At 41.2% G+C, this 17,967-nt stretch overlaps 1 protein-coding gene across 6 annotated transcripts in view; it reads left to right on the top strand.

The window, feature by feature from the left end:
- The first annotated feature begins 11,140 nt into the window (after window positions 1–11,140).
- kras (KRAS proto-oncogene, GTPase) overlaps window positions 11,141–17,967 on the top strand; it is a 52,776-nt gene continuing 45,949 nt past the window's right edge. For 2 of the 6 annotated variants that reach the window (XM_062983241.1, XM_062983239.1), the window contains exon 1: window positions 11,142–11,290. In XM_062983241.1, the coding sequence (XP_062839311.1) occupies window positions 11,239–11,290 (52 nt within the window). In that variant the 5' untranslated portion in view covers window positions 11,142–11,238. Of the gene's footprint in view, window positions 11,291–13,872; window positions 14,086–16,840; window positions 16,990–17,967 lie in introns of those variants that run through there. The other 4 variants (XM_062983244.1, XM_062983240.1, XM_062983242.1 and 1 more) reach the window with 4 other exon arrangements.

Raw genomic sequence — 17,967 nt, 5'->3', positions numbered from 1 at the left:
GGTTGAAAAGGCTAAAGACCTCGACAATTACAACTTTCCCTATTCCATAGCACTGACGCCATGGCAGTTAAAATAGTCTCAAACTACATCTACAATGTAGATCGGTTGATAGTCCACACAAGTTTACTCCAATGACACATTTGCTCTCCGTAAACCTGATTTCTCAACATTAATAGCAATACCAGTTTTTATCTTTTAAGCAATGAGGTATGAGGGTTTAATGAAAAGCAATGCCTCCACCTTCGTAACTCCTCAACAGATGGCAGTACTGGTATGCGGCAGGTACTGGCTTGTTCAGTAGACTCTCCTCTACAGTTCCATTTGGCAGGAAGCCTTGGCATTGAATGGCTGTGTTGTTAAAGTGCAAAGTATGGAACCCTGCGCAGACGGACGGTCAATGCGACTTTACGTGCAGTCATTAAATTCTTGACAGCAGAAGATGTCACCCCAAAGGAGATTCATCAGAGAATGCAAGCTGTTTACGGTGATTGTGTTGATGTGAGTACTGTGCATCATTGGGCGAGTAAGTTTAAAGATGTTGAGGTGGGAACATATGACTTGCGTGACAAACAAAGAGTTGGATGTCCTGAGACAGCAACCACCAAGTTTCACAAGCAAAAGGTTGACAGATTGATTCAGGGCAATCATCGTATCACTCAGAGAGAAATTTCAAGCATAATCGGCATTTCACAAGGAAGTGTGGGTCACATTATTGCTTTGCTTGGCTATCACAAGATCTGTGCACGATGGGAACTGTGAGACGTTGGTTGCGGAAACAGAGTGTCGACTTCTTCTGCGACGGCTTCAGAAAACTTGTTCATCATTGGCAGAAATGTATCCAATTTGTATCCATGTGTCTGGTGAGTATGTGGAAAAGTGAATAGTGGTAGTTAAAGAGCACATTCTAAGGATTATTTCTGCATTTGATTTATTAAAATATTCCCATCAAAACCCAAGTAATGAAGATTGGAGGCATTACTTTTCATTTAACCCTCGTATTTGCTTTTTTCGTTGTTTCATTCAAATGGCAAGATAGGACATTTTGTGGAACTCGGACAAACGGCACAGATAAGAAAGGCTATTGCTGTACAGGTGGGGATTTATTAAAAATAAAAGGTGGAAAAGTGCTGTGGAGGAAAAGGGCAGCTCCAATTCACGGGATGAAAAGACGTAAGCAAGTGGCTTATTCACGACAGGCTTCACATTGAGGAGATGAGAGATGGGGAGGATTTGCAGTTAAGTGCAGAGAGATTTATTGTCAGTCGCAGGGTAAAGTGCATTTGAAAGGAAGGGAAGGGGAAATGAATCATTTCACACAGAGGAAAATATTCCATTTGGTATTTATTAAAGGAGGTGTAAGGGAATAAAGAAAACAACAGGGGCAACCTTGGCTTAATGCATGTGTCTCGTTTGTGAGGAGTGAGCGGAAGGTTATAGATTTCAAGCACATGGGTGGGTGGTACTTGGAAACAGTTGGCTCTCCATATTTGTGGTGGTTAGAGAAGCAGGACCCCAACAAAAGTGGAAAAATGTGAATATACCCTATCAGTATTTTTTTTTATGAGAGAGCAAGCACTTCTCTAGGCATTTGTAGGTCCTCCAAGTGTGATTGAAGGTCAACTGAAAAATTGTCCTGGAAGACCTACAAATGCCCAAAGAGAACATACTTTTTGGGTTGCATATAGGGCAATCAAATAGAGGGAAATCGACACATACAATTTAATTACAAAACACTGTATTTCCCATTCATGTTTCAATGTCTCCTGCAAGCCTAGCATAAAAATATCAGGTATTTTCTGGTAGGAGCCCCCAGTGGTGCAATGGGTTAAACCCTTGTGCCAGCAGGACTGCTGACCTGAAGGTTGCCAGTTCAAATCTGTGAGATGGGGTGAGCTCCTGCCTGTCAGCTCTAGCTTGTGGGAACATGAGAGAAGCCTCCCAGCAGGATGGCAACACATCCGGGTGTCCCCTGGGCAACGTCTCTGAAGATGGCCCATTCTCTTACACCAGAATCAACTTGCAGTTTCGCTCCTGACATAGAAAAAAAATTCTGGTGGAGGGCAGAATACAAATGGCTAGGAGCACATCTACACTGCAGAATCACTGCATTTTCCATTCTCTCACACCAGAAGCGACTTGCAGTTTCTCAATTCGCTCCTGACACAGAAAACAAATTCTGGTGGAGGGCAGAACACAAATGGCTAGGAGCACATCTACACTACAGAATTAATGCATTTTGTCCCCTCTTTAACTGCCGTGACTCAATGAAATGGGATTGTGGGTGTTGCAGTTTGGTGAGGCACTAGTACTCTTTGGCAAAAAAGGGCCTTCAAAACTACAATCCCCATGATTCCGTAGCATTGAGCCATGGGAGTCAAAATGATGTCAAACTGCATTAATTCTGCAGAGTAGATGCACCCTAAATCCCAGTAGAGCAGCACAGATGGGTGCTACCTTGGCAAAATTGCAAGACTGCAAACCCGAAACAGCTTTTGCACGTTGAACGTTTGTGCAAAAGAAGGAATTTCTGCAGGTGGTTGCATGACAAGCAACATCTGCTGAAAGCCTAAATTTTAAGCAGCTGCAACGCTAGATATTTTGGAGAAGGAATGAAAATTTAACATGAGAGGGAGAACAATTGTTATTTTGGCTTCCTCCCATTTCCCCACACAAATAGCTGCCATGCCAGCAGGGATCTTTTATCACTGGAGAGCATTTTGTGATGCCAGCGCACACATGCTCTGCCCGACTGCATGAGCTGATTCAGTCCAGACGCAGGTTTGTCACCTCATCTGATCCCTTGCTGAGAGTGAAGACCAGGTTGGCAAATCGAAACAGAAAGCTGTCCTCTCCAATCATATTTCCTTGCCACATACAGACCATGAGACTTCAAACACAGTCTTCAGATCAACATGGGTGAGCTGACGCAGAATACGGTCGGCGGGGGACCGACAGCAGCAAGAATGACACTGCGCTCCTAAATAAGACATTGAGTGTATCTGATGTGCAAAGATGGTTTCCTTGCTCCCATCTTTACCCCTTTTTGAGTTGGCAAAGGAACTGCGGGGTGGAATATTTCATTTTTATTCATTCAAAGGATATATCCCACTTTCCTCCTGTTTTCTTTCTCTCCCCGAATGTTTTCCCCATATACTGGCTCTCTCTTTTAATCCAACCAGAGACTCTGTGCCCACAGTACTTTCTTTAAAGACATCCTCTTTTTCACCAATTTGAGCTTTCACCATTCTTCAGGTCCAACCAATGAAGCCAATGCTAAGGGGTTTTGAGGCACCAAGGTCTGAAGTTTCCTACTTTTGCCCTGAGAAGACTGTCCTTGTTTTAAAGATCTGGGTCAGAATTGTGTTAATGTCAAAGACATGTGTAAATTCCCGTATACATATTACTGCATTTTTTTCCTTATTGTACAATGTTGGTCTGCAGCAGACCTTGGTAGGAAACCTCCCAGTGCTTCTGGACTCCGGCTCAGCCTCATCCAATAGCCAGTTGTTGGTGATAGGATGGTGATAGGATCATAGGATCATAAAATATTATGGTTGGAAGGGGCCATGAAGACAATCTAGTCCAACGCCCTGCCATGAATATATTACTAAAGCATTGCTTAAAGATATCCAAAGATGGGCCCTGTGAGGCTGTTGTACTATCAAACAGCTTCCATTTAGTGCAGTGGTTCTCACCTGGGGTCTCCAGATGTTTTTGGCCTTCAACTCCCAGAAACCCTAACAGCTGGTAAACTGGGAGTTGTAGGCCTAACAGCTGGGATTTCTGAGAGTTGTAGGCCAAAAACATCTGTGGGCCCCAGGTTAAGAACCACTGGTTTAGTGGAATCCCATTGTTTGTAATTTGGATCCAGTGGTTTATGTTCTAATTCTGAAGGAGTAGACAAGCTCACTTCATATCCTACATCAGCGTTTCTCAACCTGGGGGTCAGAACTCCTGGGTGAGTCGCAAGGGGGCTTCAGAGGGGTTGCCAAAGACCATCAGAAAACACATTTCTAATGCTCTTAGGTGACCCCTTTGGCTGGGAAGGCTGAAGATCTCTCCGCCTGTCTTTTGGCCCTGTTCTATTGTTGGTGGAGTTCAAGGGGCTCTTTGATTGTAGGTGAACTGTAAATCCCAGCAAGTACGACTCCCAAATGTCAAGGTCTATTTTCCCTAAACTCCACCAGTGTTTACATTTGGGCATATTAAGTATGCATGCCAAGTATCATCCCGATTTATCATTGTTTGAGACCACAGTGCTCTCTGGATGTAGGTGATCTACAACTCCCAAACTCAAGGTCAATGCCCACCAAACCTTTCCAGTATTTTCTGTTGGTTGTGGGAGTTCTGTGTGCCAAGTTTGGTTCAATTCCATCATTGGTGGAGTTCAGAATGCTCTCTGATTGTAGGTGAACTATAAATCCCAGCAACTACAACTCCCAAATGACAAAATCAATAACCCCACCGGTATTCAAATTTGGGCGTATTGGGTATTTGTGCCAAATTTGGTCCAGTGGATGAAAATACATCCTGCATATCAGAAATTTACATTACGATTCACAACAGTAGCAAAATTAGTTATGAAGTAGCAATGAAATAACTTTATGGTTGGGGGTCACCACAACATGAGGAACTGTATTAAGAGGTCGTGGCATTAGGAAGGTTGAGAACCACTGTTCCACATATTTGTTGGATCATAGTCATATTTTTTAATTAAACAAATCAGAAGGCAGCTATGTGTTGTATTAGCTTTTGAAGCCCCTTGGTTTCTTCATCCGGCTAGTACAGGCCGGGGCAGACTTCAGCCCTCCAGATGTTCTGGACTTCAACTCCCACATTTCCTAACATGCCTGGGCTAGTAACTAAAACATCAGAAAATTTGACAAAATCAGAGACTATTAAAAACCAGGAACAACTTATAGCACATGCAGTTGAAACTACGTAATCCAAAATGTCATTGTTATAGGGCAATAAAGGCAGATTTGACCAGTGCATTAGAAGGTTGGCATACAGCTTTAGGCCTGTAGACATATGAATGCAAGATACATGGTAACTTGGGCTTTTCAAAAACGTGACTATGGTTATTTTTAACTTCATGTATATTTTTTTAATAGAAAGTGATAAATTCCTGCTAGAACATGGCACAAAAATTTCATAGATGATCATTTTGGTGTCACCCCCCTCCCCTTTGACAGTTTGCACCCCCAAATGATGCTCCAAACTTGACCAAACTTCCATTTCCATTTGCAGCATCAAAGTAACTACCTTTGAGATCTACAATTATCCAAAGAATGTTATGTAGGATTTTTCTCCTCCTACAGCATGGTTGAGGAATGTGACCCTTCAAATGGTGTTGGATTGCAATCAAGAACTAAGATACATTATTTTTGGGGGGATCATAGCTCACACTAGAGTCCCCCGATTGGAGATCTAGTTCAAACAAAGTAGTCCCCCCCCAAAAAAACTGCAGTATTCTCATAATCTCTTATGAAAGCTTTAGTATAACATCTGGAAGGCTAGCCAATTCTCCATCCCAATCCTATTAATTGAGCCATGGCTTACTTAGAGGCAACTGGCCAAGTAAGTGGCGTAAATGCAATTTACTATGGGCCTGTTCTTGCGGTTTCACGCAGATATATTTAGCCTGCCAAAACAACAACCAACACCCAGAGCATGTTTTAAGTATAGCTAGTTACCCAGTGACCTGGAAAGCAAATTATACAGGAATGGAAGATGACCAGCGCTGATAGGGCCATAGAAAGGGACTGAGACGGCGGAGTCTCTTTTTTGGGTGTGGATGGTGCCGTTTTGGCTACCTGACCATCAGCACTCCTGTCTGAACACTAGAAATAGATGGATAATTAGAAGGGATAAGGAAAATCTAGGTAGATATACCTTGGCAAGTGAAGTAGATGAGTTCCTGATCATTACTTCTTTAGGGGAATATTTAGCACCAGAGCAGAAATCACATGGAAGAAAGTGAGATAGGTTCCCACACCACAAAAATGATGAAGAGCAGTTCAATATGTTTCAGCAAATGGTTTATTCGAAATATACAGCAGTGTGTACATGAGGAAGGAAGCAAACAATTCAGTAAATAAGCAAACAATTTTCTGAATCTTGTAGGGACCGTTTGAAGGCTTCTTCCAAATGCATGCATCCAGGGATGACTTTTGTGATCAACAGACTCCACTTTTCTTAGGATTTCCAATTTGGTAGCCAAATTGGTATAGGTGGCTCTCCTGCAGGTTTGACTTCTATGGTCCTCTATGGTCAGCTTCTGCAATTCTAATAATAATAATAATAATAATAATAATAATAATAATAATAATAATTGTGCGGTTTTCTGGCATTGTATATTTTTGCCGCTTCTGTGACTGTTCATTTGGGTTTTGATGATTCCGTAGCCCACTTGTCAATGGATGTCCAGAATCAGCAGCATCCACCGCGGTCCTTTTTATCCTGGGCGACGACCGAGCCAGTATAGACTTCGTTTGGGTTTGTTTCTCCATAATGCTAATGGGTTAGGTTCTCTTAGTTCTTCTTAGTCAAAAATCGGAAACTCCTCAAAGCACAGCAGACAAAAAACCAGTACAAGAAAACCGCACTACAAACTAGAGCTGACAGCTGGCACAACAAAACACTGCATGGAAAGTTCCTTGACAAAATTGAAGGAAAAGCTGATAAAGAGAAGACCTGGCTCTGGCTCACGAATGGGACCCTGAAGAAGGAGACAGAAGGCCTGATCCTTGCAGCCCAGGAGCAAGCCATCAGGACAAAGGCAATTAAGGCCAAGATCGAAAAATCAGCTGATGACCCAAAGTGCAGACTGTGCAAGGAAGCTGACGAAACCATTGATCATATCCTCAGCTGCTGTAAGAAAATTGCACAGACAGACTACAAACAGAGGCACAACTATGTGGCCCAAATGATTCATTGGAACCTATGCCTCAAGTACCACCTCCCTGCAGTTAAGAACTGGTGGGATCACAAACCTGCAAAGGTTGTGGAAAATGAACACGCAAAGATACTGTGGGACTTCCGAATCCAGACTGACAAAGTTCTGGAACACAACACACCAGACATCACAGTTGTGGAAAAGAACAAGGTTTGGATCATTGATGTTTCCATCCCAGGTGACAGTCGCATTGAAGAAAAACAACAGGAAAAACTCAGCCGCTATCAGGACCTCAAGATTGAACTTCAAAGACTGGCAGAAACAAGTGCAGGTGGTCCCGGTGGTGATGGGCACACTGGGTGCCGTGCCAAAAGATCTCAGCCGGCATTTGGAAACAATAGACATTGACAAAATTACGATCTGCCAACTGCAAAAGGCCACCTTACTGGGATCTGCATGCATCATCCAAAAATACATCACACAGTCCTAGACACTTGGGAAGTGTTCGACTTGTGATTTTGTGAAACGAAATCCAGCATATCTATCTTGTTTGCTGTGTCATACAACGTCGTTGTGTCAATAATAATAATAATAATAATAATAATAATAATGCGGTTTTCTGGCATTGTATATTTTTGCCGCTTCTGTGACTGTTCATTTGTATTTTGATTCCGTAGCCCACTTGTCGATGGATGTCCAGAATCATCAGCATCCACCGCGGTCCTTTTTATTCTGGGCGACGACTGAGCCAGTATAGACTTTGTTTTGGTTTGATTCTCCATAATGCTAATGGGTTAGGTGCTCTTAGTTCCAAGTGTTCGACTTGTGATTTTGTGATACGAAACCCAGCATATCTAGCTTGTTTGCTGTGATGTAATAAAATAATAATAATTTTATTTTATACCCCGCCCCATCTCCCCGAAGGGACTCAGGGCAGCTTACATGGGGCCAAGCCCAGACATCAGACAATATAAAAACAAAGCAATAAAACAAGTCAATCAACAATAAGACAAATCATAAAAGATCACATACAATAAATAAATGATAAAATCTTGGGTTGGCTCCAAAAGAAACTGGGTCAAAAATGCCAGATGTGTCCAGAGGGGGGTGAATAAAATGATCAAGAATCTGGAGAACAAGCCCTATGAGGAGCGGCTTGAAGAGCTGGAGATGTTTAGCCTGCAGAAGAGAAAGCTGAGAGGAGACATGATGAGGGCCATGTATCAAGATGTGAGGGGAAGTCATAGGGAGGAGGGAGCAAGCTTGTTTTTGCTGCCCTGGACACTAGGACACAATGGAACAATGGCTTCAAACTACAGGAAAGGAGATTCCACCTGAACTGTGAGAGAGCGCTGTTCAGCAGTGGAACTCTCTGCCTCGGAATGTAGTGGAGGCTCCTGAGGCTTTTAAGCAGAGGCTGGATGGCCATTTGTCAGGGGTGCTTTGAATACAATTTTCCTGCTTCTTGGAAGATTGGGGTTGGACTGGATGGCCCTTGAGGTCTCTTCCAACTCTATGATTCTATGTACACTCGGGGTGCATCTACATTGCAGAATTAATGCAGTTTGACACCACTTTAATGGCCATGGTTGAGTGCTATGGATTCCTTGGAGTTGTACTTTTTACAAGGTCTTCAGTTTCTGTGTTAGAGAGAGCTGGTGCCTCATCAAAATACAATTCCCAGGATCCCATTGCACTGAGCCATGGAAACTGCATTAATTCTGCAGTATAGATGCACCATTGGTGAGACATTTTAAAAATGTGCAAAAGGTGTGTGGCTCTTTTGTTGTCCCACTCCCATGCACATACTTAAAGCTGTAACATTTAATCCACACTTCCAATAAAATGCTCTTAAAATCAAGGTGTATCTACACCAGGCATGGGCAAACTTTGGCCCTCCAGGTGTTTCGGACTTCAACTCCCACAATTCCTAACAGCCTACCGGCTGTTAGGAATTGTGGGAGTTGAAGTCCGAAACACCTGGAAGGCCAAAGTTTGCCCATGCCTGGTGTCGCTACACCTTATTGTCAAGTAAATTTAGTTTTGCCTGGATTGGGATTAAATACTCTTTCAACTATATCTCGCTGGACCAAAAATAAGTACAATAATGGCATAATTGATCTTCTAGTAAACAAATATAAATCGGGCTGACCGATGGTGCCAGTTCATTTAATGCCAACCTTTTGCATGCAAACGCAAAGAAAAGGTATCCTAGATTTACAAAAACAATCTTGGCAACATAAGGTGCAGAATTAATGCAGTTTGACACCACTTCAATGCGATAAAATTATGGGGTTTGTTGTTTCCCCTGTTTCCCCGAAAATAAGACATCCCCTGAAAATAAGACATCCCCTGAAAATAAGACCTAGTAGAGGTTTTGCTGAATTGCTAAATATAAGGCCTCCCCCAAAAGTAAGACCTAGTGAAGTTTGTGTTTGGAAGCATGCCCACCAAACAGTATACCGGAGCATGCAGGATCGGTATATGTACATACCATAGATTGATGTACAGTAGAGTCTCACTTATCCAACACTCACTTATCCAACATTCTGGATTATTCAACGCATTTTTGTAGTCGATATTTTCAATAAATCATGATATTTTGGTGCTAAATTTGTAAATTACTACATAGCATTTTTTCGTATTGAACTACTTTTTCTGTCAAATTTGTTGTATAACATGATGTTTTGGTGCTTAATTTGTAAAATTATAATTTATTTTGATGTTTAATGGGCTTTTTCTTAATCTCTCCTTATTATCCAACATATTCGCTTATGCAACGTTCTGCCGGCCCGTTTATGTTGGATAAGTGAGACTCTACTGTACATGGAAATAATGGTAGTAACAAGAAATTCTTGATAGGATTTCACAGTTTGTGTGGTTATCCTGGTTTGTGATGACAACTACTGTACAGTATATAATAAATGTTCATTTTTTGGTTCAACAATAAATGTGAATTTTTCTTCATGGAAAAATAAGACATCCCCTGAAAATAAGACCTAGCACATCTTCGGAAGCAAAAAATAATATAAGACACTGTCTTATTTTCGGGGAAACATGGTACAGTAGAGTCTCACTTATCCAACACTTGCTCATCCAACATTCTGGATTATCCAACACATTTTTGTAGTCAATGTTTTCAATACATTATGATATTTTGGTGCTAAATTCGTAAATACAGTAATTACAACATAACATTACTGCGTATTGAACTACTTTTGCTGTCAAATTTGTTGTATAACATGTTTTGGTGCTTAATTTGTAAAATCATAACCTAATTTGATGTTTAATAGGCTTTTTCTTAATCCCTCCTTATTATCCAACATATTCACTTATCCAACATTCTGACGGCCCATTTATGTTGGATAAGTTCTTTTTCTTTTTTAAAAATTTCTTTTTCTTTTTAAATACTTATTTCTTCATACAGATAACAAAACAATACACTGCAAACCTTTGCCATCTAAAAGATTACACAAAAACTGATTACAAACTTTATGGCTGGGATACAGGTTCCAATTGTGATTCCCTTTCCCATATACAGTAAAGTCTCACTTATCCAAGCTAAATGGGCTGGTAGAAGCTTAGATAAGCGAATATCTTGGTTAATAAGGAGGGATTAAGGAAAAGCCTATTAAACATCAAATTAGGTTATGATTTTACAAATTAAGCACCAAAACATCATGTTATACAACAAATTTGACAGAAAAAGTAGTTCAATAGGCAGTAATGCTATGTAGTAATAACTGTATTTAAGAATTTAGCACCAAAATATCACGATATATTGAAAACATTGACAACAAAAATGCGTTGGATAATCCAGAACGTTGGATAAGCGATTGTTGGATAAGTGAGACTCTACTGTATAATAAATGTTCATTTTTTTGTTCAACAACAAATGTGAATTTTTCTTCATGCAAAAATAAGACATCCCCTGAAAATAAGACCTAGCACATCTTCGGAAGCAAAAAATAATATAAGACACTGTCTTATTTTCGGGGAAACATGGTAGTTGTTTAGCTAAAAATCTTAGACCACTCCATCTCCCATCATTCCATAGCATTGAGCCATGTCCGTCGAAGCGGTATCAACAGCGGAGATGAACACTTGGCCCATTCATTCCTCTGGTATTGGTCGCCGGTCTCCCTTCCAGGCCCCAACCATGGCTGGCCCTGCTTAGCATCCATGATCAGATGGGATTTGGGTGCCTCCCAAAGATAGAGGCTCTGCCACCCTCCCTTCTCTGTCTCTCTTCTTCAGCAGGCAAAAAAAAAGAGGAAAAAACCCCCAGCTCGCTTGCCTGTTATTTTGGAAGCTGCCAGAGAGCAGAGAAGGAGCATTGTATGTACGTCCTAGAAGCAACTAAAGGACCTCGGGCAGGAGACAGAGACCGGGGTAAGGAGGCCACAAAGGGGGGATTTTGGGGGGTGGAAAGGGCTTATTGGGTGGGCAATGAAGCCGTCTGCATCTGCCCCGTGGCAGACCCCCAAATCTTCCCCTAAAGGACCTGAATCCCCTCTGACTGCAGTCTATACAGAATCCCACTGTGATGCTCCAAGTGGGCAATTATTCCAAATGTATTCATTGGGGATTATTATTATTATTATGATTAAACTCTGCTATCTGGAACCCATGGGGATGGGTAGGTGCCAGAGGAATGCAGTTTCTGGTTGCTTGAGAGTTACTATAAGAAATAGGCCTTATACAATACCATAAACTCTAATACGATACATTATACAATACCATTTGATATTCATATTGAAATGCAGCCATCCAAAGCAAACTGCAATGTTACACATTTTTGCTGTATTATAAATGCAGTATTATTAATTCTTTGATTTTGTTTGCCAGTTGCTTGAGATTTCAGGTTAACTGAGAGTCTACTGTATTATTATTTTTATAATTATCAGTGTCCCGATTCTTCATGGTTTTATGTAATGAGGTTTTCACCAGCCATTGGTTTGATTGATGATTGATCCTTTGGTTATTGTCCTGGAGAAGCAGCGCTGTCTCCAAGGACTGGCTTTTGGTAGGATGATAATAACGCTCACCTGCAGTGGTTTGGGGTTGTTTTTGGGAAAATAACTGATTCCAAATGTTTTACAAGGGATGGATTCAGCTTTAGAATAAAGAAAAAATAAAATAAAAAATCCACCCTTACCTGACATACTTCTTTCTAGCAGGCTGAGCATCCTTTTCCTAGTTGCCTGCAGCAGGTAATCATAGTAGTAATAATACTAATAATATTAAAGCATTTGCACCATCCTAATAATAATAATAATAATAATAATAATAATGGGTTGTCGAAGGTTTTCATAGCCGGAATCACTAGATTGCTGTGAGTTTTCCGGGCTGTATGGCCATGTTCCAGAAGCATTCTCTCCTGACATTTCACCCACATCTATGGCAGGCAGCCTCAGAGGTTGTGAGGTTTGTTGGAATCTAGGCAAAGTAGGCTTAAATATTATCTTGATTAGCACTGAAAAGGCTTGCAGCTGCAAAGCCTGGCTGATTCCTGCCTGGGGGACGCCTTTGTTGGGAGGTGTTAGCTGGCCCTGATTGCTTCATGTCTGGAATTCCCCTGTTTTCCCCCAGGCAGGAATCAAGGTGATTAATTGCAACATTCACACTTGTCTTTGACAGACAAGAATTCTTTCCCACCCTGGACATTATTCCACACATATATACATCTCCCTTGCTTAGTTTTCAACCGTCCACACAACCAATGAGGTTGCCTGCCATGGATGTGGGCAAAATGTCAGGAGAGAATGCTTCTGGAACATGGCCAGACAGCCTGGAAAACTCACAGCAGCCTAATAATAATAATAATAATAATAATAATAATAATAATAATAAGGCACTTGCACCATTCTAATAATAATACTATTAAAGCATTTGCACAATAATAAGAATAATTCTATTAAGGCATCTGCACTATCTAAATAATAATAATAATACCGGTAATAATAATAATAATAGCAACAACAACAACAACAGAGTGTCTGTTGTGGACTCATCTTGTTGCGTTTCAAATAATAACAACAACAATAATAAGGCATTTGCACTATCCTAATAATAATAATAATAATAATAATAATAATAAGGCATTTGCACCATTCTAATAATAATGATCATGATGATGATGATAATAATAATAATAAATAGGGCATTTGCAGCATCCTTTGCTATCTCATGGGGCATTCTTCCCGACTGAAAATTACTTTAAAAAAATCTCTTCCCTTTAAAACCGGACTAACCTGGATTCCACGCGTGATTTGATCTCCCACTCCTTTAATTCTGATTTTTAAAAAAAATATATATTCCGAATGGACTCCCCTTCTTCCAACGTGATCTTCAGCATTTATTTTTCTTTCGCATTTAAAGCCTGATTGGCCCACGAGGGTGGACACTTACACGCGAGTAACCTATTCCCGCCGAATTCAATGGGGATTTTATTACTTTATTTTTTCGGAGGGGGAAATGGAGAAAGAGGAAAAACTGGTGCAAAACCGAATAGCTGGGACATATTGTGATCCACAGTCCCGCGTGGGACCACCCAGCCATTGCAAACCCGAGGCAAAAATAACAAATAAACAAAACAAACAATAAATAATAATAATCAGGATTAAAAATATTAAAATAAGATTTTTAAAAGTGCATTATTATGTAACCAGCTTCTTTGATGATGATTATGATGATGATGATAATAATAATAATAGAAATACTATAGTCGTTTATTTATTTGTTGGCGTGGGAAAAAAAAACCCCAACCAGACCCTGCTGCTACCCACGCGCCTCCTCTGCAGCACCTTCGCCCTGCAGGCCACGCCCACTTTGCATTTAACCCCGCCCACTCAGCTGTTTCTATTCCCCAGCCGGCCACGCCCACTCCGCTTTGCCAACCTTGCCTTTGAGTCCGCCCTCTCCGCCTCCTTCCCTTTCTCTAGCTAGCCCCGCCCACTCTTCCTTTGACTCCGCCCACTCCTAGCCTAGCACGCTCCCCGCCCTAAGCAGGCGAGGCAATCGAGCTCTGGATGGCATTAGCGGGGATTTAAAGAGACAGCGCCCTGTTTCCTCCTCCTCTTCCTGTCGGCGCTCATCCCACCGCCTTCCCCGGCCATTTCGGAGGGAGAGGCGCTTTCTTCCCGTCGCTTTTCCGTGGATCCGGGACCGAGAGAGACGCCGAGCTGGTAGGGATTATCTAGCAGTGTGAGATCTAGCCTTGGGTTGCCTTGACCAGAAACTTGGGGGTGTATCCCTTTAAAAAAGCCCAGGAAACTTAGACCTGAAAATCCAATGTGCCACTCCTCTGTTCAAAGTAAACTGGACTTGGTTGGGAATATTTCTTAACCAAATCTAAGACTGTTTTACTTTGATTTTGCAATCAGTGAGGGCATCCTTGAATAAATTTATTTTTTTCTTCATCTGGAACTTAGTAGTATCTCTTAGGGTCCTTCCCGGCAGGTTTTCTGCATTGAACTGGATTATATGAGTCCCCACTGCTAGATAATCTGGGATAAACAAAAAAGCTGGGATCAGATCCTGGGATATAATAGGAAATCCAGTTTACTCTGAGCTGGGACTTCTTTGTGCTCTTCCATTAAAATCCCAGGCTCCTTTGGTGGGATCCAAAATCAAACTCATGGTGGGTGGGGATCCAAAGATACTGAGAGTTTTCCGGGCTGTTTGCCTTGTTCCAGAAGCACCCTCTCCTGACGTTTCACCCACATCTATGGCAGGCATCCTCAGAGGTTGTGAGGTCTGTTGAAAACTAGGCAAGTGGGATTAATATACAGTAGAGTCTCACTTATCCAAGCTTCTGGATAATCCAAGCCATTTTTGTCATCAATGTTTTCAATATATCATGATATTTTGGTGCTAAATTCGTAAAAACAGTAATTACAACATAACATTACTGCGTATTGAACTACTTTTTCTGTCAAATTTGTTGTATAACATGATGTTTTGGTGCTTAATTTGTAAAATCATAACCTAATTTGATGTTTAATAGGCTTTTCCTTAATCCCTCCTTATTATCCAAGATATTCGCTTATCCAAGCTTCTGCCAGTCCGTTTAGCTTGGATAAGTGAGACTCTGCTGTATCTGTGGAAAGTCCAGGGTGGAAGAAATAACTCTTGCCTGTCTGAGGCAAGTGTGAATGTTGCAATAGGCCACCTTGATTAGCACTGAATGGCCTTGCAGCTTCAAAGCCTGACTGCTTCCTTCCTGGGGGAATCCTTTGTTGGGAGGTGTTAGCTGGCCCTGATTGTTTCTTGTTTGGAATTCCCCTGTTGTTTTTTTAGTGCTACTCTTTATTTACTGTTTTTTTAAATAATGGTAGCCAGATATTGTTCATTTTCATGGTTTCCCCCTTTCTGTTGAAATTGTCCACATGCTTGTGGATTTCATTGGCATCTCTGAGTAGTCTGACATAGTGGTTGTGAGTGGTTCAGCATTACAGGTTCTCAAATATTATGCGGTCTCCAGGTTGGTTCCAGACATGAAACAATCTGGCCAGCGAACACCTCCCGACAGAGGGTTCCCCCAGGCAGGAATCAGCCAGGCCTTGAAGCTGCAAGGCTTTTCAATGCTAACCAAGGTGATTAATTGCAGCATTCACAGTTTCCTCCAGCAGGCAAGAGTTCTTTCTCCCACCCTGGACTTTCCAGAGAGATATAAACCCCACTTGCCTAGTTTCCAATATATCTCACAACCTCTGAGGATGTCTGCCATAGATGTGGGCGAAACGTTAGGAGAAAATGCTTCTGGAACATGGGCATACAACCCGGAAAACTCACCGCAACACAGTGATTCCCACCATGAAAGCCCTCGACAACACAAATTCAAGATACATTGTTAACTTGTCCTCCTGGATGTAGTGGTTATGTCCCAAAATTATGTCTCCCCTTGGTCTTCTCTTCACTAGGTTGAACATGCCCAACTCCCTCAACCTTTCTTTATAGTTGTTGTCCTCCATGCCTATTATTATCATCTTTTCTTCCCTTCTCTGAATCTTCTTCAACTTGTTGTTTCCAAACCGAATGCACTCCAGATGAGACTTGGTGAGTGCAGTTTCCCTGTCTTGGAAACTGGTTTTATCAATGCAAACTATAATACAGTTTGCCTTCTTTGCTGAAGCATCACACTATTGGGTCATGTTCAACTTATGTTCATCAAGAATTGAGTCTATGGATAAGAGGGTCATAATCTAAATGGAAACTAGTGTTGAAGACCCTACATACAAATGATGTGCCATTTCCGTATTCCTGTGGTTAGTTGTCTTGCCACTACTTGTGACCAGAGCAAGTTAGAAAACTGGTGTTATGGAGTCTGGGCACTTTAAGATATAACACATATGTTATATATAAAACTATATACAGTAGAGTCTCACTTATCCAACGTTCTGGATTATTCAACGCATTTTTGTAGTCAATGTTTTCAATACATCATGATATTTTGGTGCTAAATTTGTAAATACAGTAATTACTCCATAGTAATACTGCATATTGAACTACTTTTTCTGTCAAATTTGTTGTATAACATGATGTTTTGGTGCTTAATTTGTAAAATCATAACCTAACTTGATGTTTAATAGGCTTTTCCTTAATCCCTCATTATCCAACATATTCGCTTAGCCAACATTCTGCCGGCCCGTTTATGTTGGATAAGTGAGACTCTACTGTATATGTAGCTGGAGTTAGACTTTTAAAATGTACCTGTTCTGACTTATATACAAATTCAGCTTAAGAACAAACCTACAGAACCTATCTTAGTCATAACTTCTGGACTGCCTGGACTTCACTTAGGCCTCCAATAAATAGACGTGGCTTCCTTTTCTCTGCTTTGAAACTCTACTACCTCTCAGATTCTTTAAATCCTCTTGGCAAGGTTCCCACTTTTCCACTTCCTTTTTCTTCCTCTTTCCTGCTGAGTTTTTCTTCCTTTGTTCTGCCTGCCTGAGGTTTATCCTTGGCTCTTGCTTGCCCTTCTTCACTTCTAATTTCTGAAAAGAGGGCACACATCCTTCTTCCCTGCCTCTTAAAGCACCCCTTTGGACTGCATCTCCCAGAATCCCCTAGCTGGTACAGTGTGTGTAAGTGGAAACTTTGATATGTCTCAGTCCCGGATGAGCCCCACTTCCTTCTTATCCCTGCTAGAGGTTATTTGCGTCACATCCCCTTTCCTGTCCACATATTCTGTCAGAGCAAGATCTGAGGATGGAATACATGTGTCGGTACGGTGGACATGTGTTCGCACTGTGCAGATGTCAGAACGTCATCACTGACAGTTGCATGATTCCCGTTTATTTATCTTCTGGGAACTTTTAAGACAGTGTTCAGGCAGGAAACTGAATTCAGACCATACAGATATTTTATGCCCTTATATAAGAAAGATATACACTTTCTTGTATAGTTGTGTAAGCCTCTTTTCGGGGAAATCCAGAAAGTCATCATCTCTCAAAGTACTGTAATTTGTTCCATTGTCAAACTGCTCTTACTGTCAAAATGTTCCTTTTGATGTTCAATGGAAATCTATCCTGTGACTTAAAACCGTTAGACCTGGTCCTGTTTTCTTAGGGGAGCAGAGAACAAACCTGCCCTCTCTTTGTGGCAGATTTTGAGATATTGAAAGAGGATTGTCATGTTTCGCCTCGGTCTTCTCTTCACTAGGTTGAACACGTCAAACTCCCTCAACCTTTCTTTATAGGTTTTGTCTTCCATGCCTAATGATTATCATCTTTACTACCTTTCTTCAAAGCTTCTTCAACTTGTCATTTCCATCCTAAAAGGAAACTGAATCCACTCCAGATGAGACCTGATGAGTGCAGTTTCCCTGTCTTGGAAACGATGGTTTTATCAATGCAAATTAAAATACAGTTTGCCTTCTTTGCTGAAGCATCACACTGTTGGATCATGTCCAGCTTATGATCAACAAGAAGTGAATCTGTGGATAAGGGGGTCGTAATCTAAATGGAAACTAGTGCTGAAAACCTTTCATACAAATGGTGTGCCATTTCCATATTAATGTAGTTAGTGGTCTTGCCACTACCTGTTGTCACCAGAACAAGTTA

Source organism: Anolis carolinensis, chromosome 5 (genome assembly GCF_035594765.1).
Source record: "Anolis carolinensis isolate JA03-04 chromosome 5, rAnoCar3.1.pri, whole genome shotgun sequence".
Taxonomy (NCBI): domain Eukaryota; kingdom Metazoa; phylum Chordata; class Lepidosauria; order Squamata; family Dactyloidae; genus Anolis; species Anolis carolinensis.
The sequence above is the reverse complement of the archived record's forward strand: the minus strand, read 5'-3'. Positions and strand labels throughout refer to the sequence as shown.